The following is a 27,154-nucleotide window of genomic DNA, read 5'->3' as shown; positions in this document are numbered from 1 at the left end:
GAGAGAACCCACGCGAGTCACAGGGAGAAGGTACAAACTCCGCACAGGCATGGTCAGGATGGAACCCATGTCTCTGGCGCTGTAAGGCAGCAACACTACCCGCTGTGGCACTGTGCTGACTTAGTGAGCCCACGGGCCTGTTTCCTCATGGTATCTCTAAATTAAAGTCTGTTGTGATTCATTGTAACTGCCCAGAAATCAGTGCTTTGAAAGCTGAGTGACTACTGAACCTGTTCCAATGCCTCAGGGCTCTTGTAACCAGTTCTCCAAACCCTTCCCCGAGATCATTATCAACAGGATACACATAGGTGGGTCTGTGTCCACACCCAGAATTGAAGTTTCCCTCCTGCAAACACACCTTATCGTTTGATCTGCTTGGATAAAGGAAAGAATAAAGTCCTGCAGCTGAAACTATATAACCATTTAAAGGTGTGGAATACAAAGAGGTGAAAATACCTTTCATCCCAATGCTTACGTAACTGGAGTGATTTCTAGAGACTTGGATAAACCAGGTAAAAAAAAAACACACCCATGCTACAGGGTCCCGACCCGAAACAACACCTATCCATGTTCTCCAGAGATACGCCTGACCCGCTGAGTTACTCCAGCACTTTGTGTCCTTTTCTGTAAACCAGCAGCTGCAGTTCTTTGTTTCTACAAGCACACCCCAATAGCTGGAGCTTAAATTCAATTGGAGAGAGTAGGCACAATGAACTGCAGATGCTGGATTACAAAAAAAGACACAAATTGCTGGAGTAACTCAGTGAGGTCAGATAGCATCTCTGGAGAACATGGATAGGTGATGCTTCGGGTTGGAAGGACCCCGACCCAAAACGTTACCTACCCATTCTCTCCAGAGGTGCTGACTGACCCCACTGAGTTACTCCAGCACTTTTTGTCTTAAATTGAATTATTTATATTTGTATACTGTATGTAATTGCCAGAATGAAACTTTTAAATTGCCCTGAAAACATATCAATAGATAGGCATAGGTGTGGTAGATGTAGTAGCTTTTTTCCCAGGGTAGTAATATAAAATACTAGAGGGCATAGTTATAAGGTGAGAGAGGTAAAGTTTAAAGGAGATACTAGACTATGTGGGACCCGTTGGGCCCCAGGTTCACACGGGAGGGCTGGTCCCCCGACGCAATATTCCACCTCTCCACCAATTCCAATATTGGTGGCCAGTGGGGGGGGGGGGGGGGGGGGGGGGGGGGGTCTTTCTGGAGTGCTGGTATGGATTCTTGGGGTGGCAGCTCAGTCCCTCAAGCCTGATCTGCTGGCAGCTCACTCACGGCTGGCGGGTTGGCAGTTGACATGACTTTTCCTTGAAATTCCATTTCAAGCAGGGTGCAAGGCCACCAAATTCAAGTCCATGCTCCTACCATTTCAAGCAGGGTGCAAGGCCACCAAATTCAAGTGCAGTTTCTTACCACTATGAGCAGGGTGCAATGCCACCGAATTCAAGTGCAGTTTCCAACTACTTAAAGCAGGGTGCAAGGCCACAAAATTCAAGTGCAGTTTCATACCACTTCAAGCTGGATCCAAGGCCACCAAATTCAAGTGCAGTTTCATACCACTTTCAGCAGGGTGCAAGGCCACCAAATTCAGTGCAGTTTTATACCACTTCAAGCAGGATGCAAGGCCACCAAATTCAAGTGCAGTTTCATTCCACTTCAAGCAGGGTGCAAGGCCACCAAATTCAAGTGCAGCTTCATACCATTTCATGCAGGGTGAAACCACCATAAAACCACAAAAAACACCAAACCCACAGTTCAGTAGACATTCAGTCTGTTCAGTTGATTCACACCTCAGACAGAGTCATGACCTCTCCCTCCCCCATCATGCAGACATTGAGCCACACCCACACTTCCGGGTTTTATAATCCCTCCCACTCCCACCGGAAAAGGTGTGGCTTTCAGGGCGTGATTCACAGGCGAGAGATTCTCAACATTTTTTAAACACTAATAACACTTTTATTTTTCATTAATGGGAAGAATTCTCTGCACCTGCTCAGCGGAGGGGGGACTGAGTAAGATGGCCAAAAATCACAGCCATAAGTGGTAGCGTTTTATCTAAAATCAATATACAGTCCAAACAGGAAGTAAGTGCATTTGCAGTAGTGCCTTTTAACTTCAAGCCAAAGCACACAAGCCACCATTTGCAGTATGAAGTGCCTTTCAACTTCAAGCCAAAGCACCCAAGCCACCATTTGCAGTAAGAAGTGCATTTCAACTTCAAGCCAAAGCACCCGTCACCATTTGCAGTAAGTAGTGCCTTTTAACTTCAAGCCAAAGCACCCAAGCCACCATTTGCAATAAGTAGTGCCTTTCAACTTCAAGCAAAGCACCCGCCACCATTTGCAGTAAGTAGTGACTTTCAACTTCAAGCCAAAGCACCCAAGCCAACATTTGCAGTTAGTGCCTTTCATCTTCAAGCCAAAGCACCCAAGCCACCATTTGCAGTAAGTAGTGCCTTTCACTTCAAGCCAAAGCACCCAAGCCACCATTTGCAGCAAGTAGTGCCTTTCAACTTCAAGCCAAAGCACCCAAGTCACCATTTGCAGTAAGTAGTGCCTTTCAACTTCAAGCCAAATCACCCAAGCCATCATTTGCAGTAAGTAGTGCCTTTCAACCTCAAGCAAAAGCACCCAAGCCACCATGTGCAGTAAGTAGCGCCTTTCAACCAAGCAAAACACCCAAGCCACCATTTGCAGTAAGTAGTGCCTTTCAACTTCAAGCCGAAGCTCCCAAGCCACCATTTGCAGTAAGTAGTGCCTTTCAAACTCAAGCCAAATCACCCATGCCACCATTTGCAGTAAGTAGTGTCTTTCAACTTCAAGCCAAATCATCCAAGCCACGATTTGCAGTTAGTGCCTTTTTACTTCAACCAAACCATATTTTCATTTTCAAACCACATTAAGGGTACTCAGTTGTGTAGACATTTGTTCAGTGTTATTCAGAGCTCAGAGAGACGTGCCCCTTGGCTTCATCCATCTTGCAGAGACTGAGTGATGCACACCACTTCCTGGTTTTATAGTCCCTCCCCTTCCCTCCAGCAGGTGCAGCAGAGAGAATGGTGATTTTTTTAAAGATCAAGCCAAAGCTCCCAAGCCACCATTTTCAGTAAGTAGTGCCTTTCAACTTTAAACCAAAGCTCCCAAGCCAACATATGCAGTAAATAGTGCATTTCAACTTCAAGCCAAAGCACCCAAGCCACCGTTTGCAGTAAGTAGAGCCTTTCAACTTCATGCCACCATTTGCAGTAAGGGGTGCCTTTCAACTTCAAGCCAAAGCACCCAAGCCACCATTTGCAGTAAGAAGTGCCTTTCAACTTCAAGCCAAATCACCCGCCATCATTTGCAGTAAGTAGTGCCTTTCAACTTCAAGCCAAAGCACCCAAGCCACCTTTTGCAGTAAGTAGTGCCTTTCAACCTCAAGCCAAAACACCCAAGCCACCATTTGCAGTAATTAGTGCCTTTCAACCTCAAGCCAAAGCACCCAAACCACCATTTGCAGTAAGTGGTGCATTTCAACTTCAATCAAAGCACCCAAGCCACCATTTGCAGTAAGTAGTGCCTTTCAACTTCAAGCCAAAGCACTCAAACACCCATTTGCAGGCAGTGCCTTATTACTTCAACCGAACCATATTTTCATTTTCAAACCACATTAAGGGTACTCACAGTTGTGTAGACATTTGTTCAGTGTTATTCAGAGCTCAGAGAGACGTGACCCTTGGCTTCATCCATCTTGCAGAGACTGAGTGAGGCACACCACTTCCTGGTTTTATAGTCCCTCCCCCTCCCTCCAGCAGGGGCAGCAGAGAGAATTGCGATTAAAAAAAAAACATTAATATCTCTCTGATTTGTCATAGATGGGAAAAATCCTTCGCACCCGTAAGGCAGAGGGGGGCTCTGAGCGAGGTGGCCAAAAATGACGGCCATAGGTGGCGGCGTTCTGTCGGAAATAGCAGCAGTGGGCCAAATGCTGTCATGATCAGAGATTTAGTAATAGATAGATATGGGACAAGTTGTTTACACACAGTGGTGGGGGCCTGGAATGAGCTGCCAGGGGTGGGGGTGGAGGCAGATACGATAGTGGTGTTTAAGAGGATTTTAGGATAGGCACATGGATATGCAGGGAATGGAGGGATATGGATCATGTGCAGGCAGAGGAGATTAGTTTATCTTGGCATTAAGTTTGGCACTGACTTTGTGGGCTGAAGGATACAAATTGCTGGAGTAACTCAGCAGGCCAGGCAACATCTCGGGAGTACATGGATATCTGACATTTAGGATTGGGATCCTTCAGACTGATTGGAGGCGGGGGGGGGGGGGAAAACTGGAGGGAGGAGGGGCCGGACAATGCGTGGCGGGTAATAGGTAGACATAGGCGAGGGGGTATTTTAATAGGTAGATGGTTGGAACAAAGACGAGAAATAAAATTTGGTATGAGTTGAAATGAAGGATCTCAAGTTCAAGTTCAAGTTCCATTTATTGTCACATACACCCATTGGTGCAGTGAAATTTGAGTTACCATGCAGCCTCACATATTAAATAAAATGAACACAACACTATAGAATTTAATGAACATCCCCACAGTGGAACCAACTGTGAGAGAAGGCAACAGTTCAGTCATCTTCTTCTTTGTTCACCCTTGGTCGAGGCCTATTGAGCCCTCCGCAATCGCCGCTCCGGGCGGCCCGATCTTCAGGCGCTCTCGCCGGGATGATCGGAGCACCGGCATCGGAACGGAAGAACACTCTCAGCGGCTTGGAGTTTCCGAATCGGCCACTTCTTACCGGAGACCGCGGCTTCCGAAGTCCACAGACCAAGTTGGGCGGAGCTCCAACACTGGCGATCCTCGGCAAAATATCCCAGTCCCCCGTGATGTTAAAGTCAGCGCCGCCCGTGACTGGAAGCTCCGCAAACCACAGCTCCACGATGTGAAAGTCGGCTGGCCCTCCGGAGCTGCAACACGGCGATCCCCGGTAAGGCACAGTAATTCAGTGCTGCGCCGCTGCTGAAGCTCTGGATGGTCTTCAGCAGGAAAGGCCGCGCCAATCCAGATGGTAGGCCGCGAGGGGGGGCAAATGATGCGACTCGGAGAAAAGATGCATCCTCGACCAGGTAGTGACTGGGTAATGGTCACATAAGAAAGACTAAAAGACCTCCAAAGACATACTTTTTGACAGACTAAAATAACAAAAAGGGTGAAAGGACGGGACAGCTGCTGGCGAGGCTGCCACACTCGATGGCGCCACCACTCGGGGATTTCCCTGTTGACTCTGTAAGAAGGGCAACATGAGACCAGGTGATTAATTGTTGACCAAAATTATGAGGACCACCACTTGTCCATGAGTTGGTCCCATCTGCAAGATCCGGTTAGGAATCTCCTGTGTCCTGCCTTCCTAGTGAAAAGCAGGGGCCATTGATTTAGGGTTTTGAATGACTTCCTTGCAAAGTGGAAATTGCTTGAAACACTCATGGTTTTCAGACTCCTGTACCTTCTTCCCAACGGTAGGAGAAAAATGAGAGGGTGTCCAGGGTAGTTTCCCAGTTCTTTAGTTTAGTTTAGTTTATTGTCACGTGTACCGAGGTACAGAGAAAAGCTTTTGTTGCGTGCTAACCAGTCGGTGGAAAGACTAAAAATGATTACAATCAAGCCGTTCACAGTGTACAGATACAGGATAAAGGGAAGAGCGTGAATAAAGTGGAGCAAAGTCCGATCAAAGATAGTCTGAGGGTCTCCAATGAGGTAGATGGTACGTCAGGACTGCTCTCTAGATGGTGGTGGGATGGGGAAGTTCGCCTGCCCAGTCCTTAGGTCCTGAAGGGCTGTTGGGGTGGGAGATTGCAACATGCACGTGGTCCGCCCTGTTTCAACTAATGCAATCAACCTGGTGTGCACAATCAAATAAGATCAAGTAGGACTAATTGTCCTACAACTTTAGGCTGTGCACGCCATACGCAAGATGGACAGTTGCCAGGGCAGTTGTTTTCAAAATAAAACTCTTTCCTTTGCAGAAGCTAGTCAACGCCCTGGGATTAACCAAGAGTTGCCATCACCACCGATGCTGGTTGACTCACCGGCTAAAGTTTCGATTAGTTTTGAGTCTGGGTGTGGACTTTCCCAGCGCACCGCCTGCAGCAGAATGCAAAGCGCTGGAGTAACTCAGTGGCTCAGGCAGCATCTCTGGAGAACACAGTTAGGTGTCGTTTTGGGTCTGGACCCTTCTTCAGACTGAAGGGGGCAGAAAGCTGGAAGAGGGAGGTGAGGGCGGGACAAAGCCGGGCAAGTGATATTTGGATACAGGTGAGGGGGGTTGAGAGATGGGTTGACAGAGATGAGAAGGAGACAAAAGGGTGGGAAATAATGAGAGAAGAGGCATGAACTGAGAGGCCAGAGGCAGGGATGTAAGGTGAAGGAGGGAGCCAACCACAAAAACATTATCATAGGTCGCTCGAGTGGTCAAACAGGCTATCAGCACATTGGCCATCATCTGTCAGAGTATGGAGTATAGAAGTTGGGAGGTCATGTTGCAGTTACATAAGACGTTGTTGAGGCCATTTAGACTGTTGTGTTCAATTTTGGGCACCATGTTATAGGATTGATGTTGTCAAGCTTGAAAGGATTCAAAGAGGATTTACCAGGGAGTTGCCAGGACTCGAGGGCCTGAGCTATATGGAGAGGTTGAGCAGACTAGGCTGTGCTGTGTTCCAAGTGTCGTACTCCACATGCTGACACTGCGATCCTATTCCAGACAAACCCCAGCCTTTTTCCTGAAAGGAAACATCCTTTCCACACCCAGCACATTCAGAACATTGAACGCCGAGTACACTTGGAAATATTCCTCATCGCCTCCTCATTTGGTGGCAAGAACAGGAAGGCAGATTACTATCTGAATGGTGTCAAGTTAGGAAAAGGGGAAGTATAACGAGATCTGGGTGTCCTTGTTCATCAGTCACTGAAAGTAAGCAGGCAGTGAAGAAAGCTAATGGCATGTTGGCCTTCATAACAAGAGGTGTTGAGTATCGGAGCAAAGAGGTCCTTCGACAGTTGCACAGGGCCCTAGTGAGACCACACCTGGAGTATTGTGTGCAGTTTTGGTCTCCAAATTTGAGGCAGGACGTTCTTGCTATTGAGGGAGTGCAGCGTAGGTTCACAAGGTTAATTCCCGGGATGGCTGGATTGTCATATGTTGAAAGAATGGAGCGACTGGGCTTGTATACACTGGAATTTAGAAGGATGAGAAGGGATCTTATTGAAACAGAAGATTATTAAAAGATTGAACGCGCTAGAGGCAAAAAACATGTTCCCGATGTTGGGGGAGTCCAGAACCAGGGTCACAGGTTAAGAATAAGGGGCAGGCCATTTAGAACGGAGATGAGAAAAAACGTTTTCACCCAGAGAGTTGTGAATCTGTGGAATTTTCTGCCTCAGAAGGCAGTGGAGGCCAATTCTTTGGATGCTTTCATCGAGTTAGATAGAGCTCTTAAAGATAGCAGAGTCAAGGGATATGGGGAGAAGGCAGGAACGGGGTACTGATTGTGGATGATCAGCCATGATCATAGTGAATGGCGGTGTCGTCTCAAAGGGCCGATTGGCCTACTCCTGCACCTATTGTCTATTGATACCTGAAGGTATTTCCACACTTGGGAACAGCTTTCTCTGTTGTATTGTCAACATTAGCAGGGACCATCAATCAACACCAAAGGTGAACGAGTGCAGTGCTGATTCAGGGCCGCACCCAGCAATAACTTGGCCTTGATTCAAAGGGAGCGACTTTTTTTTTTTTTAAATAAAGAGATGCAGCGTGGAAACAGGCCCTTTGGCCCACTGAGTCTGCACCCACCAGCGGTCCCACCGTACACCAGCACTATCCTACACACTAGGGACAATTTACAATTTACGAAAGCCAATTAACCTGCTAGTCTTTGGAAAGTAGGAAGAAATCAGAGCACCCGGAGAAAAACTCACACGACCAAAGGGAGCATGTACAAACTCCATACAGACAGCATGATCGAAGTCGGGATTGTAGTCAGGATCGAACCTAGATCTCTGGCTCTGTGAGGCAGCAACATTGTCACTGTGCCATCACTCCATCTGCTTTTGTGTGATAGCCTGTCAAACAAGTTTCTGCCGTGAGACATGCAAATGGTAATGTAGGCCCCAGCTGACTTGGAATTTAGCTTCGTACGACATCGGAGCAGAATCAGTTCCATCATGGATGGTCTATTTTTCCCTCTCAACCCCATTCTGCTGCTTTCTCCCCATAACATAGAAACATAGAAATTAGGTGCAGGAGTAGGCCATTCGGCCCTTCGAGCCTGCACCGCCATTCAATATGATCATGGCTGATCATCCAACTCAGTATCCCGTACCTGCCTTCTCTCCATACCCTCTGATCCCCTTAGCCACAAGGGCCACATCTAACCCTCTTAAATATAGCCAATGAACTGGCCTCGACTACCCTCTGTGGCAGGGAGTTCCAGAGATTCACCACTCTCTGTGTGAAAAAAGTTCTTCTCATCTCGGTTTTAAAGGATTTCCCCCTTATCCTTAAGCTGTGACCCCTTGTCCTGGACTTCCACAACATCGGGAGCAATCTTCCTGCATCTAGCCTGTCCAACCCCTTAAGAATTTTGTAAGTTTCTATAAGATCCCCTCTCAATCTCCTAAATTCTAGAGAGTATAAACCAAGTCTATCCAGTCTTTCTTCATAAGACAGTCCTGACATCCCAGGAATCAGTCTGGTGAACCTTCTCTGCACTCCCTCTATGGCAATAATGTCCTTCCTCAGATTTGGAGACCAAAACTGTACGCAATACTCCAGGTGTGGTCTCACCAAGACCCTGTACAACTGCAGTAGAACCTCCCTGCTCCTATACTCAAATCCTTTTGCTATGAAAGCTAACATACCATTCGCTTTCTTCACTGCCTGCTGCACCTGCATGCCCACTTTCAATGACTGGTGTACCATGACACCCAGGTCTCGCTGCATCTCCCCTTTTCCTAGTCGGCCACCATTTAGATAATAGTCTGCTTTCCTGTTTTTGCCACCAAAATGGAGAACCTCACATTTATCCACATTATACTGCATCTGCCAAACATTTGCCCACTCACCCAGCCTATCCAAGTCACCTTGCAGTCTCCTAGCATCCTCCTCACAGCTAACACTGCCCCCCAGCTTAGTGTCATCCGCAAACTTGGAGATATTGCCTTCAATTCCCTCATCCAGATCATTAATATATATTGTAAATAGCTGGGGTCCCAGCACTGAGCCTTGCGGTACCCCACTAGTCACTGCCTGCCTATTGTGAAAAGGACCCGTTTACTCCTACTCTTTGCTTCCTGTTTGCCAGCCAGTTCTCTATCCACATCAATACTGAACCCCCAATGCCGTGTGCTTTAAGTTTGTAAACTAATCTCTTATGTGGGACCTTGTCGAAAGCCTTCTGGAAGTCCAGATACACCACATCCACTGGTTCTCCCCTATCCACGCTACTAGTTACATCCTCGAAAAATTCTATAAGATTCGTCAGACATGATTTACCTTTTGTAAATCCATGCTGACTTTGTCCAATGATTTCACCACTTTCCAAATGTGCTGCTATCCCATCTTTAATAACTGACTCTAGCAGTTTCCCCACTACCGATGTTAGACTAACTGGTCTGTAATTCCCCGTTTTCTCTCTCCCTCCCTTCTTAAAAAGTGGGGTTACGTTTGCTACCCGCCAATCCTCAGGAACTACTCCAGAATCTAAAGAGTTTTGAAAGATTATTACTAATGCATCCACTATTTCTGGAGCTACTTCCTTAAGTACTCTGGGATGCAGCCTATCTGGCCCTGGGGATTTATCGGCCTTTAATCCATTTAATTTACCCAACACCACTTCCCGGCTAACCTGGATTTCACTCAATTCCTCCAACTCCTTTGACCCGCGATCCCCTGCTATTTCCGGCAGATTATTTATGTCTTCCTTAGTGAAGACGGAACCAAAGTAGTTATTCAATTGGTCCGCCATATCCTTGTTCCCCATGATCAACTCACCTGTTTCTGACTGCAAGGGACCTTCATTTGTTTTAACTAATCTCTTTCTTTTCACATATCTATAAAAAATGTTGCAGTCAGTTTTTATGTTCCCTGCCAGTTTTCTTTCATAATCTATTTTTCCTTTCCTAATTAAGCCCTTTGTCCTCCTCTGCTGGTCTCTGAATTTCTCCCAGTATGCTGCTTTTTCTGGCTAATTTGTACGCATCATCCTTCGCTTTGATACTATCCCTGATTTCCCTTGTTATCCACGGATGCACTACCTTCCCTGATTTATTCTTTTGCCAAATTGGGATGAACAATTTTTGTAGTTCATCCATGCAGTCTTTAAATGTCTTCCATTGCATATCCACCGTCAACCCTTTTAGAATTAATTGCCAGTCAATCTTGGCCAATTCACGTCTCATACCCTCAAAGTTACCTTTCTTTAAGTTCAGAACCATTGTTTCTGAATTAACAATGTCACTCTCCATCCTAATGAAGAACTCAACCATATTATGGTCACTCTTGCCCAAGGGGGCACGTACAACAAGACTGCTAACTAATCCTTCCTCATTACTCAATACCCAGTCTAAAATAGCCTGCTCTCTCGTTGGTTCCTCTACATGTTGATTTAGATAACTATCCCGCATACATTCCAAAAAATCCTCTTCCTCAGCACCCCTGCCAATTTGATTCACCCAATCTATATGTAGATTGAAGTTACCCATTATAACGGTTTTGCCTTTGTCGCACGCATTTCTAATTTCCTGTTTGATACCATCTCCAACTTCACTACTACTGTTAGGTGGCCTGTACACAACACCCACCAGCGTTTTCTGCCCCTTAGTGTTTCGCAGCTCTACCCATACCGATTCCACATCCTGCAAACTAATGTCCTTCCTTTCCATTGCGTTAATCTCCTCTCTAATCAGCAACGCTACCCCACCTCCTTTTCCTTTCTCTCTATCCCTCCTGAATATTGAATATCCCTGGATGTTCAGCTCCCAGCCTTGGTCACCCTGGAGCCATGTCTCCGTGATCCCAACTATATCATAGTCATTAATAGCTATTGATAACCTTTGACACCCGCACTGATCAAGATCCTATCAATCTCCACTTTAAAAATACCCAATGAATTGGCCTCCAGTTGCCTATGGCAATGAATTCCACAGATTTATCACCCTTTGGGTAAATAAATTCCTGCTCATCTCCATGCCAAAGATATGTCCAGTTACTCCGAGACTATGCTCTCTGGTCCGAGACTCTCCCATTGCTGAAAATATCCTTTCCTAGTTCTAGCTAAGAATCACAATGGCACAGCGATAGAGTTGCTGCCTCAGTGTCGAGACCCTGGGTTCAATCCAGAACTTGGGTGCTCTCTGTACAGAGTTTGCATGTTCTCTGTGACCATGTGTGTTTTCTCCGGGTGCTCAGAGTTCCTCCCACATTCCAAAGACATACAGGTTTGAGAGTTAATTGGCTTTGGTAAAATTGGAACTTGTCCCTAGTGTGTAGGATAGTGGTGTATGGGGATCACATGTCAGTGCAGACTCAGTGGGAAGAAGGGCCCGCTCCCATGCTGTATCTCTAAAGTCTTAAAAAATACACAAAGTGCTGGAGTAACTCAGCGGGTCAGATAGCATATTTGGAGAATTTAATCACTGTAAAAAAGGGCCCCGACCCAAAACATCACCTAACCATGTTCCCCAGAGATGCTGCCCGACCCGTTGAGTTACTCCAGCACTTTGATTCTTTTTTTGGATGACAGCTTCTGTAATTTGTCCATAGAGTGTAGGATACAACTAGTGTACTTGTCATCTGTGGTCGGTATGGACTCATTGGACTGAAGGACCCGTTTCCATGTGGTTTCTCTTACTTAACTACTTGCAGCAGCACCTGCCTGATCCCTTTGAGTAACTCATGCACAGACAGGTAGAGCTGTCTGTACTCCATACATTTGCAATCTCTTAATTTAGATAATAATCTGCATTTTGATTTCTCTTGACCTTACTATGGGCCTTAATTTGGGGCCCAACTTAAATTCCATTGTGACACAAGATTCTATTAAGTTTAGGTTGAAGTTTATTGTCACGTGAAAAGCTTTGTTTTGCATGCTATCCAAACAGATCAGATAATACCGTCCATAAATACAACTCAAGCTAAACTCAAGTACAATAGGTAGAACAAAGGGGAAGATACAGAGTGCAGAATAGTTCTCAGCATTGTAGCGCATCAGTTCTAGAGACAAAGTCCAACGTCTGCAATGGGGTAGAGGCGAATTGGACAGTACCCTGGCTTATGGAAGGACCGTTCAGATTTGTTTACTTATTCTCCACTCATCACTCTGCAGTAGAGTGTATATTAATTGGTTGTATCATGGCCTGGTTCAGCCACCCGAACGCCCAGGAGCGAAGCAGGTTACAAAAAGTGGTGAATACTGCCCGGTCCATCACAGGTTCTGACCTCCCCACCATCAAAGGGATCTACAAAACGGCAGCCAGCATCATCAGAGACCCACACTAGCCTGGCCGTGCTCTCTTTTCACTCTTACCATCGGGAAGATGGTACCGGAGTCTGACAACTGCAAGGCCAGATAGTGTCAAAAAGTCATACAGCGTGGAAACAGGCCCTTCGACCCAACTTGCCTACACTGACATGGTATTCCAGGGAAAACAATCCAAGTCTGCCCAACCTCTGTAGCTAACCCCCCCCCCATCATGCGATTAAGATGGAAAATCAGCCACAATCGTAGTGAATAATTTTTATCTGCAGATATGCAGTGGGCAGCACAAAGTTACAACTGGTAGAACTGCTACGGCCCAGAACCTGTGACCCAGGTTCGATCCTGACCTCCAGTGCTGCCTGCAAGGAGTTTGCAGGGGTGGCAGATACGACAGTAGCATCGAAGACTTTGGATAGGCACTTAGATATGCAGGGAATGGAGGGATATGGATCGCATGCAGGCAGATAAGATCTGGTCTTGGCATCACGTTTAGTCCACACCCTGTGGGCCAAAAGGCCTGTTCTCATGCTGTACTATGTTCCATAAACCAATTTATTGTTTAAAAATAAACAGCATAGACCACAGCTCATACAAATAATCCTATGTTCAAGGACAATTTTATTTCAATATGCAAAATATATCAAATACTTATTCCATCGAAATGAACGTCATTGTGAACTAACATAGCATTAGAATGACATTGTAATAACCAGAGCTGCCACAGAAAGTTTGCACAAAGTTTAAAGTACCTGGCAATGTATAAAGGAGGCCATTCAGCCTGCAGTCTATGCTAGTTCACTGTAAAGCAATCCAATTATTCTTCTCCATTTGTTCAAAGTAGCCATGTAAACCCCCCTCCCCCCCCTTATCCAATCCCCTGTTTAATAATACTTTCAATAAGCAATTCAGATACTATAACAATTCGTACCACTTTATGCACTATAAGAAATAAACCTCACATTAAGTAGTTTGCCGTTATTCATCGCAAAGTAAACCACAGAAGCACAAAAAGTATTTGCCTTGTTTTTCAAGAAGAGCACACACTAAAAGCATATGCAAGTTACAATCGGAAATACAGATGACTACATTCATTGGCTTTAGGTTTAATTTTATTATTTTCACATGTACGGAGATACAGTGAAAAGCTTTGTTTTGCATGCTATCCAAACAGATTAGATACCATAAATACAATCGAGCCAAACGCAAGTATGACAGTCAGAGCAAAGTGGAAGATACAGGGTGCAGAATATAGTTCTCTGCATTGTAGCACATCAGTTCCAGAGACAAAGTCCAATGTCCGCAATGGGGTAGAGGTGAATCGGACAATACGCTAGCTTACAGGACATTTCTGATAACAGAGGTGAAGAAGGAGTTCCCGAGTCTTTATGCTTACATGAACCGGAATACAGGCCCAGAGCCGTCAAACGTTCCTCGTTCATTCACCCGGTCATCCCCAGGATCATTCTCATAAACCTCCTCCGGTCTCTCTCCAACGCCACAACATCCTTTCTCAGATCTGGGGCCCAAAACTGCTTACAATGTTCCAATTGTGGCCCCACCACAACTTAGAGCCTCAGCACAAGGAACTGCAGATGTTGGAATCTTAAGCAGAAAAAGCAAAGTACTGGAGGAACTCAGCACCACCTGCTCAGGATAGTTTATACAAATGAGACAGAGGCATCCACTTTGAGAACAAGTATACATTCGGGTGCGTCCCTCAGTAAACACTAAACCCCACTGGATGATCACAGTCCCTGCGCATTTGGCAATGGGATTGGGAGTGGGAGAGATCCCACAGCCACATGCACCTACAGATCAGTGCTCCTGGTGAATGCACAAGTTATAGGAGCAGAACTAGGCCATTTGGCCCACAAGGTCTACACCATTCAATCAAGGCCGATCTATCTTTCCCTCTCAACCCCATTCTCCTGCCTTCTCCTCATAACCCCTGACACCTGTACTAATCAAGTATCTGTCAATCTCCGCCATAAAAATACCCAATGACTTGGCCTCCGCTGCTATTTATGGCAATGAAATCCGCAGATTCACCAACCTCCGACTAAAGAAATTCCTCCTCACTTTTTTTTCTAAAGGTACGTACTTTTGCTCGGAGGTTGTGCCCTCCAGTCCTAGACTCTCCCACAGTGGAAACTTCCTCTTCACATCCACTCTATCCAGGCCCTGCATGTAGGAAGGTTCAACAAACACAGCATCTCACCCGACATGGACTGACTGAGCCGCCAGCACGTGGCACCAGCAGTGTCTCCACCTCTCATTACCTGCTCTTCATCCTGAACCCCAAATACTCATTAAAAACTGAGTGGCTCAGAAGCACAGCTTATTCATAGCATCATAAATCCTGGATACGATCCTGATATCTGGTGCTGTCTGTGTGGAATTTGCAACTATAGTTATTGGAGCAGAATTAGACCATTTGACGCATCTACTCTACTCGGCTGTTCAATCATGGCTGATCTATCTTTCCCTCTCAACCCCGTTCTCCCTGTGGCCACGTAGGTTTCTTCTGGGTGCTACAGATTCCTCCCACACCCTAAAGGCGTGTGGGTTTGGAGGTTAATCGGCCTCTGCAAATTTTCCCTCGTGTTGGGAGTGGATGAGAATGTGGGATAGTATAGAGCTAGTGTGAATGGGTGATCAATGATCAGTGGAATGTAGGGCCCGTTTCCACATTTCCCTTGTAACTTTATACAACAAATAAACCTCTTACATTCCAAGGAAACAGGGCAAGCAATTGAGCCTTGGTTGCGTCCCCATGAAGAATTCCTGACAGGAATAATATTTTACAATAGTTTTACAACTTAAGATATATTTTGTAAATTCAAACTGAAGTGTACCAAGCCTCCTTTTGCACAGTAACAAAAATAAACTGCAATTGCTGGTTTACACCAATGGTAGACACAAAATGCTGGAGTAACTCTGGGTCAGGCAGCATCTCTGGAGAAAAGGTGATGTTTCATAAGTTCTAGAAGCAGTATTAGGCCATTCGGCCCATCAAGTCCACTCCACCATTTAATCATGGCTGATCTATCTTTCCCACAAAACCTCATTCTCCTGCCTTCTCCCCCTACCCCCCCCCCCCCCCCAACACCCCACAACACCCTTACTAATCAAGAATCTGTCAAATTTCTGCCGAAGAAATATCCATTCACAGCCGTCAATGGCAATTAATTCGAGATTCACCACCCTCCGACTGAAGAAATTCCTCCTCATCTCCTTTCTAAAGGCATGTCCTTTTTATTCAAATCTGAAGGGGTGCCCAGACCCAAAATGTCACCCAGAGATGCTGCCTGAGCCACTGAGTTCCTCCAGCATTGTGTGTCTATCTTATTTCGCAACAGTCAAGAATATAATTGAGGGATGCATGCATCATTGTTGTAGGGATTTTTTTATTTTTTATTTTTTTATATAAAGCACACTACCAGTGATTGAATAATTCTAGTTGACTACAGTGAAGGAGTGGAAGGAATCCTGACAACACCTAGGCTTGCAAACCATCTGGATGAAGATTCTAACCACTCTCTGGGTGACAAAAAAAAATTCATGATGTCAGACTTTGTGCCCATCACCTTAAACTGAGCCTTGCTGCAATGCTGGCGAATGTGGGAGACCATAGAGAAGCATAAATGATCAGACTCATCGATATGGTAGAGAGTCAAAGCCCTTTTCCCAGGATAGAAATATAATTGACCAGAGGGCATAGCTTTAAGGTGAGAGGGGAAAAGTTTAGAGCAGATGTGCAGGGTAAGTATATACATTTGTTTTAAAAACAGGGGGTGACGGGTGACTGGAACACGCTGCCAGGGGTGGTGGCAGATACGTTAGTGGCATTTAAGAGACTCTTGGTTAGGCACATGGAAATGCAGGGAATGGAGGGGTGTGGATTGGGTACAGGCTGGTCTTGGCATCATGTTCAGTATGACACTGTGGTGCGAAGGGGCCTGCTCCTGTGCTGTACTGTTCTATGTTCTATCCACTTGCACCAAACTTCCCAAGTAACGCTCCAAAGATTTTTTTACAATGTAACGCAGTCGAGGATCACGTGTCCACTATTTCTTCAGTGAGATGTTGGTCAATGTACCGAACTTGGTTCCCACTCCGTTCATATAGTCCACTCGGCTGGGGTCCATCATATCACTGTCATAACCAACAGACCCTTGGACCGAATTCTCCCCATCATGTGGGTACCCATGCACGTATTCAAACGGCATCTCTTGATCATCCTGTTCATCCTCGTAAACCTGGAGGCAAAAGCAAACCACCAATTACAAATCTGCAAATCCCTTAGCAAACACAGGAACCCATTCACCTGTCCCAGTCTTGCTCTCCCTGCAACTTCAAACACACTTTTTGTTCCTTCACAGGTGGCACAGCGATAGTTGCTGCCTCACAGCGTCAGAGACTGATCTCGGGTGCTGTCTGCATGGCGTTGGCACGTTCTGCCCGTGACCATGTGGGTTTTCTCCGGGTGCTCCAGTTTCCTCCCTCACTCCAAAGACAGCAGGTTTGCAGGTTATACTCAAAGTGCTGGAGTAACTCAGCAGGTCAGGCAGCATCTCTGGAGAGCATGGATACGAGACATTTCGGGTCCGGAAACGTGAAGCATCACCTACCGTACCCGTGTTCTACAGAGATGCTGCCTGACCAAGTGTGTTACTCCAGCACTTTGTTTCTTTCTTTGTTATAAACCAGCATCTGCAGTTCTTTGTTTCCACAGGTTTCTAGGTTAATTGGCTTCTATAAATGTATCTCAAGTGTGCAGAATAGAGTTAGTGTATGTGTCATTGCTGGTGGACTTTGCATGTTCTTCCTGTGACAACATGGGTTTCCTGCAGGTGCTCCGGTTTCCTCCCACAGAAACAGAAAATAGGTGCAGGAGTAGGCCATTCGGCCCTTCTAGCCAGTACCATCATTCAATATGATCATGGCTGATCATCCAAAATCAGTAGGTAGACACAAAACGCTGGTAGCTCAGCGGGACAGAGAGCATGTCTGGAGAGATGGAATGGGTGGAGTTTCGGGTCAAGACCCTTCTTCAAACTAAAATCCGTACCCCGTTCCGGCTTTTTTCCCCATATCCCTTGATTCCTTAAGAGCTAAATCTAACTCTTGAAAACATCCAGTGAATTAGCCTCCACTGCCTTCACAACTCCCTGGGTGAAAAAGGGTTTTCCTCATCTCAGTCCTAAATGGCCTTCCCCTTATTAACCATAAAAATGGGTGGATTTGTAGGTTAATTGGCCTCTGTAAAATTGCCCCAAGTAGGGAGTGGATGTGAAAGTGGTATAACATAGAACTAGTGTGAACGGGTGACCAATGGTTGGCTTGAAGGGGTCGTTTCCCGATTCTATAACCCTACAACTGGTGGAGGGGGGGGGGGAACGGGCAGAGTAAGGATCAGAAACAAGAATCACGACAAGGATCTTAAAGGATCAGACCAAATGGGTCAAGGGCACTTGGCAACACGTTACAACACAATATACACTCAAATTAAGCGTAAAGACCCTTTTTCATACTCCGACCCAAAACGTCACTCATCCAGGTTCTCCAGAGATGTTTCTCGACATGCCGAGTTACTTCAGCACTGTGTTTTTTGTAGTTTAGTTTAGAGATACAGCATGAAAACAGGCCCTTTGGCCAACCGAACCGCGCCGACCAGCGATCCCCATACATTAGTTCTATCCAACACAATAGGGACAATTTACCAAAGTCAATTAGCCTACAAACTTGCACGTCGTTGGAGTGTGGGAGGAAACCGGAGCACCCAGAGAAAGCCCACGCAATCTCAGGGCGAACGTGCAAACCACATACAGACAGCACCCACAGTCAGGACGGAAGCTGGGACTCTGGCACAGTGAGGCAGCAACTCTACCACTGTGCCACTGTGATGCCCCTTTAGCATGTTGCATCTCTGGTGGTAAACCAGCATTTTGGAAAAACTCACCCGGTCAACTTGCGAGCGAAGGAGCTCCATCAGGCCATGACTCTTCCGACGTCCCATTGTGTAGTCGTCGTCCACGATGGTCCCACCATCAACATAGAGGGTGCGATCCACTATCAATGTACCATTCTGATCATAAAAAGCGCCACTGGACCCGTCCACCATCTGTTGACCCATGTCCACCTCGGTCCCAGCACCTCTGAAGCTGCTGAATGTTTGTTTGACTCCACTCCCAGTACCCATGCCCAACGTGCCATGCATTTGTCTCATGTTTTCACCATGATTCACGGGGACATCCAATGACGAGAGGTTCTGCAAAAGAAATCACAGAATTCACGATGTGATAAAACAGAACTGCAGATGCTGGTCTATTCCAAAGATAGACATAAAGTGCTGGAGTAACTCAGCAGATCAGGCAGCATCTCTGGAGGACATGGGAATCCTCCTATTGCCCGAACGCAAATCTCGATGGAAACACAATACACATGCACCATGGAAAGCATACACGGGTTGTATTACAGCATGGCTCGGGAACTGCTCTGCCCTAGGACCGCAAGAAATTGCAGAGAGTTGTCAGTACACCCAGTTCATCACGCAGATCTTTCATCGTTCCCAAATGGTTTCATGATATTTTCTTTGGTATTTAGAACACGGAACAATACAGCACGACAGACCCTTCGGCCCACAATGTCTGTGCCGAACACGATTCCAAGACCAGCTCCTAGCTGCCTGCACATAATCCACATCCCCTCCATTTCCTGTCCAAATTTCTCAAATGCCACTGTCATGTCTGCCACCACCACCCCTGGTAGCACATCCCAGCTACTCCCCACCTCCGTGTAAAAGACTACCCCACACATCACCTTTAAACATTGCCTTTCTCACTTCAGAGATATGCCCACTGGTATTTGATATCTCCACTCTAGGAATATCTCCACACTATACCCACAAGGTAATATTCCAAAGTAAAGTTCAAGAAGTCTGGCGCAAGGTACAGGATTGGACAAAAACCTACCATATCTTGCTGTCCACCACCCTCTTCATTGGACACAATAAGAGTCTGATGATATTGGCCTTGGGAACCCAAGGGAGCCTTTATCTTACGATCTCCACCACAATACAAGGCAAATGCAGCCAGGAGCAAACCTGTGAAGAAGAATAATAATGAAGGATTGTTGGTACATTCATTCATGTGTAAAGCATGCCATCCAACTAACGCAACAGAAGATGGCAGCAGTAGAGTTGCTTCTTCACACTGCCATATCCCCAGGTTTGATCTCTACTACAGGTGTCGTCTGTGCAGAGTTTGTACAATCCCCCCGTGACTGCGTGGATTTCCTCCCACCTAACAAAGACGTACAAGTTTCTAGGTTGGAGAGACATGAACTACTGGAGTAACTTAGCAGGTCAGACAGCTTCTTTGGTGATGTTTTGGCTCTGAAGAAAGGCCCAGACCCGAAACGTCACCCATCCTTTATCCTGAGATGCTGTCTGACCTGTTGAGTTACTCCAGCACTTGTTGTCTAACTTCGGTATACAGATGCATCCGCAGTTTCTTTCTACGCAGGTCTGTAGGTTAATTGGCTTCTGTTAATTGTCTTTATTGTGTAGGATAGAACTAGTGTACGGGGTGATCGCTGGCCGGCGCGGACTCAGTGGGCTGAAGGGCCCATTTCCATGCTGGTTGGAGGAATCAAGAATCCTATGGTTGGAGAAAATCATTGAGTGATATTCTTTGCGCATTTTCTAATCTTTGGACAAATTTGACTAATGGCCGTCTGTAAGAACCTGCATGGAATTAAAAATGTCCCCCACTCCCGCTGAGCGTGGAAATGTGAAAACTACAGGGCATAGCTTTGCAGTATGGGACATGTTTTGTTTTTAAACAGTTTTAGTTCTTTACTTTATTGTTGTCACATGTATTGAGCTACAGTGAAAAGCTTTTTTGCTGAGCGTTATCTAGTCAGCGGAAAGACTCAAGATTATAATCAATCCATCCACAGATACAGGATAAAGAGAATAATGTTTGGTGCAAGATTAAGTTCAGTAAAGTCTGATTAAAGTCTGATGAAAGACTGGATAGACTCGGCTTGTACTCACTAGAATTTAGAAGACCGAGGGGGGATCTTATAGAAACTTACAAAATTCTTAAGGGGTTGGACAGGCTAGATGCAGGAAGATTGTTCCCGATGTTGGGGAAGTCCAGAACAAGGGGTCACAGTTTAAGGATAAGGGGGAAATCTTTTAGGACCGAGATGAGAAAAACCATTTTTCACACCGAGAATGGTGAATCTCTGGAATTCTCTGCCACAGAAGGTAGTTGAGGCCAGTTCATTGGCTATATTTAAGAGGGAGTTAGATGTGGCCCTTGTGGCTAAAGGGATCAGGGGGTGTGGAGAGAAGGCAGGTACAGGATACTGAGTTGGATGATCAGCCATGATCATATTGAATGGCAGTGCAGGCTCGAAGGGCCTACTCCTGCACCTAATTTTTATGTTTCTAAAGACAGTCCAAGGGTCTCCAATGAGATAATGGAAAGTCAGGACCGTTCGCTAGTTAGTATACAGGGATTGCTGGTGGAGGCAGATACGATAGTGACATTTAAGAGACTTTTAGATGGGTACATGGATATGCAGGGAACGGAGGGATAGGGACCACATGCAGGCAGCGGAGATTAGATTAACTTGGATTCATGTTCAGAATGATCTGTGACCTCATCCCCTACACTCCAATTCCCTTCTGAACACTTCACTAGAAGGAATGTTTTAAAATGTTGATATGTGGGCCAAAGTGGTAGTCGTCCAAGGTCTACAATTGGCAACTTACAAAGCAGACACAAAGCAGCCAGGAACATAACGAGAATGCCCAGTCCACCCAGGACGGCCTTTTTAGAAGCGAGTCTACCGGCACAGTTCAACTTGTTAGGACACTCGCAAATGACAATCTTCAGAGTATCTTTGGTCTCGTGGTGTTGCTGGTCCTGGATGATGATGGGAACCTTATAGTGCCCAGGGATAAGACTTCCCTTTGGTTTCATGAACGCATAGGACCCTGGAGAGAGAAATGTTGAGTTGAGTCAAGAGTGTTTAATTTTCATAAGCACCGGTAGAGGAACAATGAAGGGCTTACTTACTGCAGTAACTACAAGAAACAACAAGAAATAAATATACAATTTATCAACACAAAGTGCTGGCATAACTCAGCGGGTCAGGCAACATCTCTAGAGAAAAAAAGAATGAGTGACATTTCGGGTCAGGGACTCTTCTTCGGATAGGTCGTCTAAAGAAGGGTTCCGACCCGAAATGTCACCCATCCTTTTTCTCCAGAGATGCTGCGTGACCCACTGAGTATGTCAGCACTTTGCATCTTTCTTTGGTAAGGCAGCAACTCTACTGCTGCACCACCAATAAAACCAGAAATCATCTATTAGACCAGATTACCAAACTATAATAATGCTTTGGTTTTGGGCTTGGATTTCTTAGATTAACTTTTATCCTGGAGTTATAGTACATACTTTGTGTTTTAATTGTAATTTAGCCAACCTATGAGTCTTTTACCCAGAGTCAGATTGAAGGGCCCGTTTCCATGCTGCATGACACCACGACACAATAGCACCAGAATGCAGACCAATAAAATCATACCCGCATTGTCGAATATCTCCCACTTCTTTTTAATCTCGAGGGGGTCGTTTGGTAAGAGGAAGGTGAAGGGAGCAGCATTGGGCGACGCGTCGAGATCCTCGGCTGAGATATTGACAAAGTGATGGTCTCCATTCTCACAAATGTACAGGTTTGTATTGGAAATCACCGGGCTGTTATCGTTGACGTCGTGCAGGTTTATCACCACCGTCCCAGTGCACGATCTCGAATGGTCTTCTAATATATACAAGAGAACAGGCCAGGTTGGAATATGCAATACTATTGCAGGTAACCGAGTAACCCCAGCCCCCATCAATACACAACAGGTAAATCACTGTGAAGAACACAAAGTGATGGAGACACAACTCAGTGGGTCAGGCAGCATCTCTGGAGAATATGGATAGGTGATGTTGCCGGTTGGAAACCTACATCAGCCTGAAGCGGGTCCTGACCTAAAACGTCACCCATCCATATTCTCCAGAGATGCTGCCTGACCCACTGAGTTACTCCAGCACTTTATGTTGTCTTTGGCATTAACTAGCATCTGCAGTTCCTTGTTACCAGCATTCCCTGCTGCTGCATTGTGCTCCATTCATTACACTTGTCCCTCAGCCCACCCACCCCCGTGTCACCCTCCTGTCCATCAACAATACCACCCTCTGTACCACCGCCCTCTCCATCCCCTCCCCTCCCATCCCCCACACCCCATCCACCAGCCTCTTCCCTACACCCCCATCTCTAGTCCCTACCCCACCATCCCCCTCCCCCACCCCCCTCTCAACAATCCCACCCTGTTCAACAACCTCCCCACCTCACAACAATCCCACCGAGTCCACAGACCTCGCCCCACAGCCCCTCCTCCTATGCCACATCCTCGTTCCCTCCCCACAACAATCCCACATCCCCCTCCCTCATCCCGTCCACAGCGTTCCCACCCCTGTCCCACAGAGCGCCCCCCTCCCTTCCTCACCCTCCACAAATGCACCCCCATAGCACCCCCCTCTGCCACAGACCCCCCCGTCCTCTCCCCCAACAGCCCTCCCAACCCTGTCCAAAAGCCCTCCACACCCCCATCCCACCCCCTCTTCCCATGACACCCCCGCTCCCCATCAGCTAACAGTCCCTCCTCCTCCAACCCAACCCTTCCCATAGCACCCCCCCCCCCCCCCCCAGTCCCACAGCCCCATCCACAGCATATGCTCTTCACAATCTCGGAGGTGCATTGCCCTGGTGCTGACACTGATGGCCAATACTCACTGTCTTCCATGGCCAGGACTGTAACATTGTACTTGTTGTGTTTCACATACATGGACTCCCTGTCGAGTATGGCAGCCGTTTGGATCTGCCCCGTGTTGGGATCAATGGACACCCAGTCCGCAGGGTCAGTTAACTTGCGATACCTGACAAATCAAACAAGATTTGGAACAATTCAACACCGGGTCATTATAGCTTCAAATTCAATGGACACTTGTGAGTTTAAATTAGCTTGGTCACATCGTAAGACAAGAGGCATAAGAGACTGGAAAAGCTGGAACCCAAAGCAAAACACTAACTGCTGGATAAACTCAGAGGGTCAAGCAGCATCCATGGAGGACAAGCAAATCACTATCTTAGGTTGAGACCATGGATCAAGGGTTTAGACTTTAGAGATTCTTATTTAGTAAGGGCGTCAAAGGCTACGGGGTGGGGGGGGGGGGGGGCGGGGGGGAAGGCAGGAAAATGGGGCTGAGGGAAAGATAGATCAGCCATGATTGAATGGCGGAGTAGACTCAATGATCCGAATGGCTCCTATGAATTATGAACTTATGAAACATCACCTATCAATATTCGCCTGGGATGTTGCCCAACCCTCAGTTACTCCAGCACTTTGCTTTCCACGAAAGTTTCCAGTACTTGCAGTTGTTCATGTCTCATTCTGCCTTCAGATGCAGAGGGGGGGGGGGGGGGGAAGATCTCACCTGATGTTATCGCTGCTCTGCGTCTCTGGGTCTCTGGCCGTGAACGAGCCCAGGGTGGTGCGCAGAGCAACGTTCTCCTCCGTCCACAGGTGTTTGACGGAGGGAACAAACTCCGGCCCTTCATCCACATCCAGCACGTTGACCGTGACTTTGGCCACCTGCTGCTGAGAGGCTTTCCCGATCAGGGGCGCCTCGTTCTCCACCGCAACGTCCAACTGCAGCAAGCGGGTAGTCTCGGCATCCAGCGGCTAAACAGCAGAGCAGACAGGAGATGTGTGAAACACCCAGTGTGCACGGCAACAAAGAATGAAGAGAGTCCTGGCATTTTGGGGAGGGGGGTGGGGTGGGGGAGCAGTGTAGGGCTGAGTACAAAGAGGGACCCGGCCTGGGGGACTGGCTGCTTTGTAACCTTGTTAGCGCCCTATGTGGCGACTCTTTGCATATTTTGTGCAACAAAGAACTTCACAGTGACATGTCGGACTAACTTTGATTGGACTTGGCCTTGCACTAAACGTCATTCATGTTATTCTCTTTATCCTGTATTTGTACAACAGCATAGATATTGTGGGCCAAAGGGCTTATTCCTGTATTAGGTTCATGTTAATAATCAGAATTAGGTCATTTTACTTATTAGGTCAGTCTACTCCTCCATTCAATCATGGCTGATCTATCTTTCCCCCTCAACCCCATTCCCTCCATAACCCCCGAATCCCGTACTAATCAAGAATCTGTCAATTGCCGTCTTACAAATATGCATTGACTTGGCCTTCACCAATCTGTGGCATTGAATTCCACAGATTCACCACCCTCTGACTAAAGCAAATCCTCCTCATCTCATTTCTAACGGTATGTCCTTTTATTCGGAGGCTATGGTTTCTGGTGCTAGACTCTCTCATTATTCAGACCTTTAACTATTTGGCAATTTTTAATGAGGATTTTAAAAGGATAGTCGAGTGGCAAACACAATGGCAAGTTAAACTGCTCCCCTCTGCCAGCAGGTGATCCATATCCGTCCATTCCATCAATACCCATGTGCCTATCTACAAAGCCTCTTAAACTGTTTGATTGGATTACCTTGACAACGTACAAGAGACCTTCGTTAGTTTTGGGATCGGTAGACACGTTGAAGTTGCCATTCTCATTGCCCTTGACGATTTTGAACACCGCTCTGCTTGCATTGGTGCCAGCTATATCTTTGTCTTCTACAGGCATCCGGAGGACCATGATGTTGCTCTCAGTCTCCTTCACGTCAATGGTGTACTGCATGAGGCAAGTGAAATATTCATGTTCAGATCATTCCTCAAATTGATAACTAGTGGCAGCAATTCCCACACACGGACCGAGGACATTTGTTATGCTAACATTCTTCAAGAACGCTATTCCCCCCCACCCCATAAAATGAAAGACAGTTGCAGTTCACAAGTTCTAGGAGGCCATTTGCCCCATCAAGTCTACTCCACCATTCAATAATGGCTGATCTATGTTTGCCTCTCAACTCCATTCTACCTTCTCCCCATAACCTGACACCAGTACTACAGTAAGAATAAGTGGCAAGCCATTTAGAACGGAGACGAGGAAACGCTTTTTCTCACAGAGTTCTCTGGATGCTTTCAAGAGAGCTGGATAGGGCTGTTAAAGATAGCGGAGTCAGGGGATATGCGGAAAAGACAGGAACGAGGTACTGATTGGGGATGATCAGCCATGATCACATGCTGGCTCGAAGGGCCGAATGGCCTACTCCTGCACCTATTGTCTACTGTCTAATCAAGAACCCTAAAAATATCCATTGACAGCCTCCACAGCCACATGTGGCAATGATTTCCACAGATTCACCAACCTCTGACTAAAGAAATTTCTCCTCGTCTCCTTTCTAAAAGTGTTTTCTTTTATTCTGAGGATGCGACCTCTGGTCCTAAACTCTCCCGCTAGTGAAACATCCTCTCCACATCCACACTATCCAGGCCTTTCACTATTAGGTAAGTTTTAATGAGTTCCCCCCCCTTGTCCTTCTAAACTCCAGCGAGTACAGGCCCAGTGTCGACAAACATTCGTCATATGTTTACCCAATAATCCCCGGGATCATTCTCGCTGTAGATTAATTTGCAAAGTTCTTGGACTTACTCTGGATTCTTTGAATGTTGGTGGGTGATCATTCATATCGGTGAGGTGGATGACCACCTTCCCTCTAGAGGATAATCCATACGATTTCCCATCCAAATCTTGAACTTCTACCTCGAGGGTGTATGTGTTTTGTTCCTGAATGTATTAAGCATTACAAATTTTAAGAAATGCACAGTGTGTTTAGTCCACCAATACATAACCATACTTACAGCCCATTAACAACCTGGATGCTCAGACTCCCCACCATCAACTCCATCTACACTTCATGCTGCCATGGAAAAGCAGCCGACGTAAGCAAATCCTGTCCCACCCCGATCATTCCTTCTCCCCTCTCCCGCCTTGCAAAACACGCACCAGACTCAGGAACAGCTTCTTCCCATCTGTTGTCAGACTTCTGAATGGTCCTTCCATAAGTTAGGGTAATGTCCAATTCACCTCTACCCCATCGTGGACATTGGACCTTCTCTCTGGAACTGATGTGCAACAATGCTAAGAACTATATTCTGCACTCTGTATCTTCCCCTTTGCTCTGCCTATTGTACTTGAGTTTGAATTGATTGCATTTATGTAAATCATTATCTGACCTGATTGGATAGCATGGAAAATAAAAGCCTTTCACGCAGGATATTGTACTGAGGCCAGGGATGAATAAACACAAAGTGTATGGTCTCCCTTCATGCCTCTTCTAACCTCATCTCACACGTTGTCTTTTCATCTCTGGCCTTTGTCCAACCATCAATCCCCCTCACATGTATTTGCCTATTATTTGCCAGCTTTTGCCTCGCCCTCACCTCTCTTCCAGCATCCTCGCTGCCCCCCCCCCCCCCTCCTTCCCCCAACCACCATCAGTTTGAAGAAGGGTCCTGACACCATCTATCCATTTTCTTGCTGCTTTACCCACCACGTTGGGCCATAATAACCAGAATATCCAATCTTGTCTG

The 27,154-nt window shown here is 46.4% G+C and overlaps 1 protein-coding gene and 1 long non-coding RNA gene across 3 annotated transcripts in view; one reads left to right on the top strand and one right to left on the bottom strand.

The window, feature by feature from the left end:
- The first annotated feature begins 821 nt into the window (after positions 1 to 821).
- LOC116972130 lies at positions 822 to 15,942 on the top strand. The gene is made up of 2 exons (XR_004411724.1): positions 822 to 859; positions 15,839 to 15,942. It is a non-coding gene; the product is annotated as an uncharacterized LOC116972130 (long non-coding RNA).
- An 18-nt stretch (positions 15,943 to 15,960) lies between these two features.
- The window catches only part of LOC116972129 (desmocollin-3-like), a 33,095-nt gene continuing 21,901 nt past the window's right edge, over positions 15,961 to 27,154 (bottom strand). For both annotated transcript variants that reach the window (XM_033019487.1, XM_033019488.1), the window contains exons 8-16: positions 26,214 to 26,348; positions 25,167 to 25,352; positions 24,093 to 24,340; positions 23,392 to 23,534; positions 22,138 to 22,371; positions 21,323 to 21,547; positions 19,512 to 19,642; positions 18,500 to 18,808; positions 15,961 to 16,796 (exon numbers count right to left, since the gene is read on the bottom strand). In XM_033019487.1, the coding sequence (XP_032875378.1) occupies positions 16,605 to 16,796; positions 18,500 to 18,808; positions 19,512 to 19,642; positions 21,323 to 21,547; positions 22,138 to 22,371; positions 23,392 to 23,534; positions 24,093 to 24,340; positions 25,167 to 25,352; positions 26,214 to 26,348 (1,803 nt within the window). In that variant the 3' untranslated portion in view covers positions 15,961 to 16,604. The remainder of the gene's footprint in view (positions 16,797 to 18,499; positions 18,809 to 19,511; positions 19,643 to 21,322; positions 21,548 to 22,137; positions 22,372 to 23,391; positions 23,535 to 24,092; positions 24,341 to 25,166; positions 25,353 to 26,213; positions 26,349 to 27,154) is intronic.

Source organism: Amblyraja radiata, chromosome 4, assembly GCF_010909765.2.
Source record: "Amblyraja radiata isolate CabotCenter1 chromosome 4, sAmbRad1.1.pri, whole genome shotgun sequence".
In the NCBI taxonomy this organism is placed as follows: Eukaryota; Metazoa; Chordata; class Chondrichthyes; order Rajiformes; family Rajidae; genus Amblyraja; species Amblyraja radiata.
This window is presented reverse-complemented; position numbering and strand designations above follow the sequence as displayed.